Here is a 1,151-nt window from a genome sequence, read left to right on the forward strand (position 1 = left end):
GAAAAATATTAGTTCTAGAAAAAGAGTATCGACACAAAAAGAAAACATTTTGATCAGATCTCTAACTTTTATACAGAAGATTATTGTCGAAAGATAATATTTGAAATGATTTTTCCAAAAGATTACAAAAAACGATTAATTAAATTGCTACGAAACTACGATGTAAATCTCTTGAGAAGATTCTTGAGAACCTCCATTTAATGTATCAAGTGAATATTTTTGGGTGAATTTTTGGAACTATACGTGATTCACAGTTTCAAGTTGAAAATTTTATTTTGATTATAAAATTCTTGAAACTCTTATTTTTGAAATAATTTTCAGAATGATGTGGTTGAAGATTACGGCTATCCGTTCAAAATATATAATGTTGAGACAGAAGACGGGTATATTCTGCAACTACACAATATACCTTTTGGACGAAACGTTTTAAAAGGTAGTCCGAAAAATAATAAACCAGTCGTTTTGGTCATGCATGGCAATTTAGGATCTTCAGCAGACTGGGTTGTAACTGGTCCCAGTAATGGTTTAGGTACTGCGCAACTATACATATTTACTAACTTATTATTCTTTATAGAGTATTTTATTGATATTTAATTAATTTTTATATATTAGTTTATATATAGTATTATTATATTTTATTATTATTTCAATTTGTTTACAATATTTTCCAGCTTTTCTTTTGGCTGATAGCGGCTACGATGTGTGGCTCGGAAATAATCGCGGAAATACTTATTCTAAAAATCACACAATATTTCTGGAAACAAGTTACGGATTTTGGGATTTTAGGTGAGAATTTGATTTAACTTTAACTGTATGAAATGTTTTGTATATAAATAAAAAGTTATAACGAAAATAGTACAAATAAGAGGAAACTTAATAATTAAATTTTTACACAAGAACATTGACAATAATACTTTATTATTAATTCCTTATTCAGTTGGCATGAAATGGGAATTTATGATTTGCCAGCAATGATAGATTTCGTCTTGCAAATTACTGGCCAGAAGCAACTCTTTTACATAGGCTATTCTCAAGGAGGAACTCAGTTTTTCGTCATGAATTCAATGAAACCTGAATACAATGACAAAATTCGTTTAGGCGTGACATTTGCCCCAGCAGTATTCCTTGGAAACACAAAAGGAGTAATAAAT

The 1,151-nt window shown here is 29.1% G+C and overlaps 1 protein-coding gene across 1 annotated transcript; it reads left to right on the forward strand.

The window, feature by feature from the left end:
- Positions 1-321: 321 nt before the first annotated feature.
- LOC117182552 (lipase 3-like) lies at positions 322-1,142 on the forward strand (the record flags this gene model as incomplete). The annotated part of the gene is made up of 3 exons (XM_033375645.1): positions 322-529; positions 672-786; positions 938-1,142. Coding segments are annotated over 3 exons (528 nt in total), but the record flags the coding sequence as incomplete, so codon positions are not given.
- Positions 1,143-1,151: the final 9 nt, after the last annotated feature.

This window comes from Belonocnema kinseyi, unplaced genomic scaffold (assembly GCF_010883055.1).
Source record: "Belonocnema kinseyi isolate 2016_QV_RU_SX_M_011 unplaced genomic scaffold, B_treatae_v1 SchBZDm_3370;HRSCAF=3680, whole genome shotgun sequence".
NCBI lineage: Eukaryota > Metazoa > Arthropoda > Insecta > Hymenoptera > Cynipidae > Belonocnema > Belonocnema kinseyi.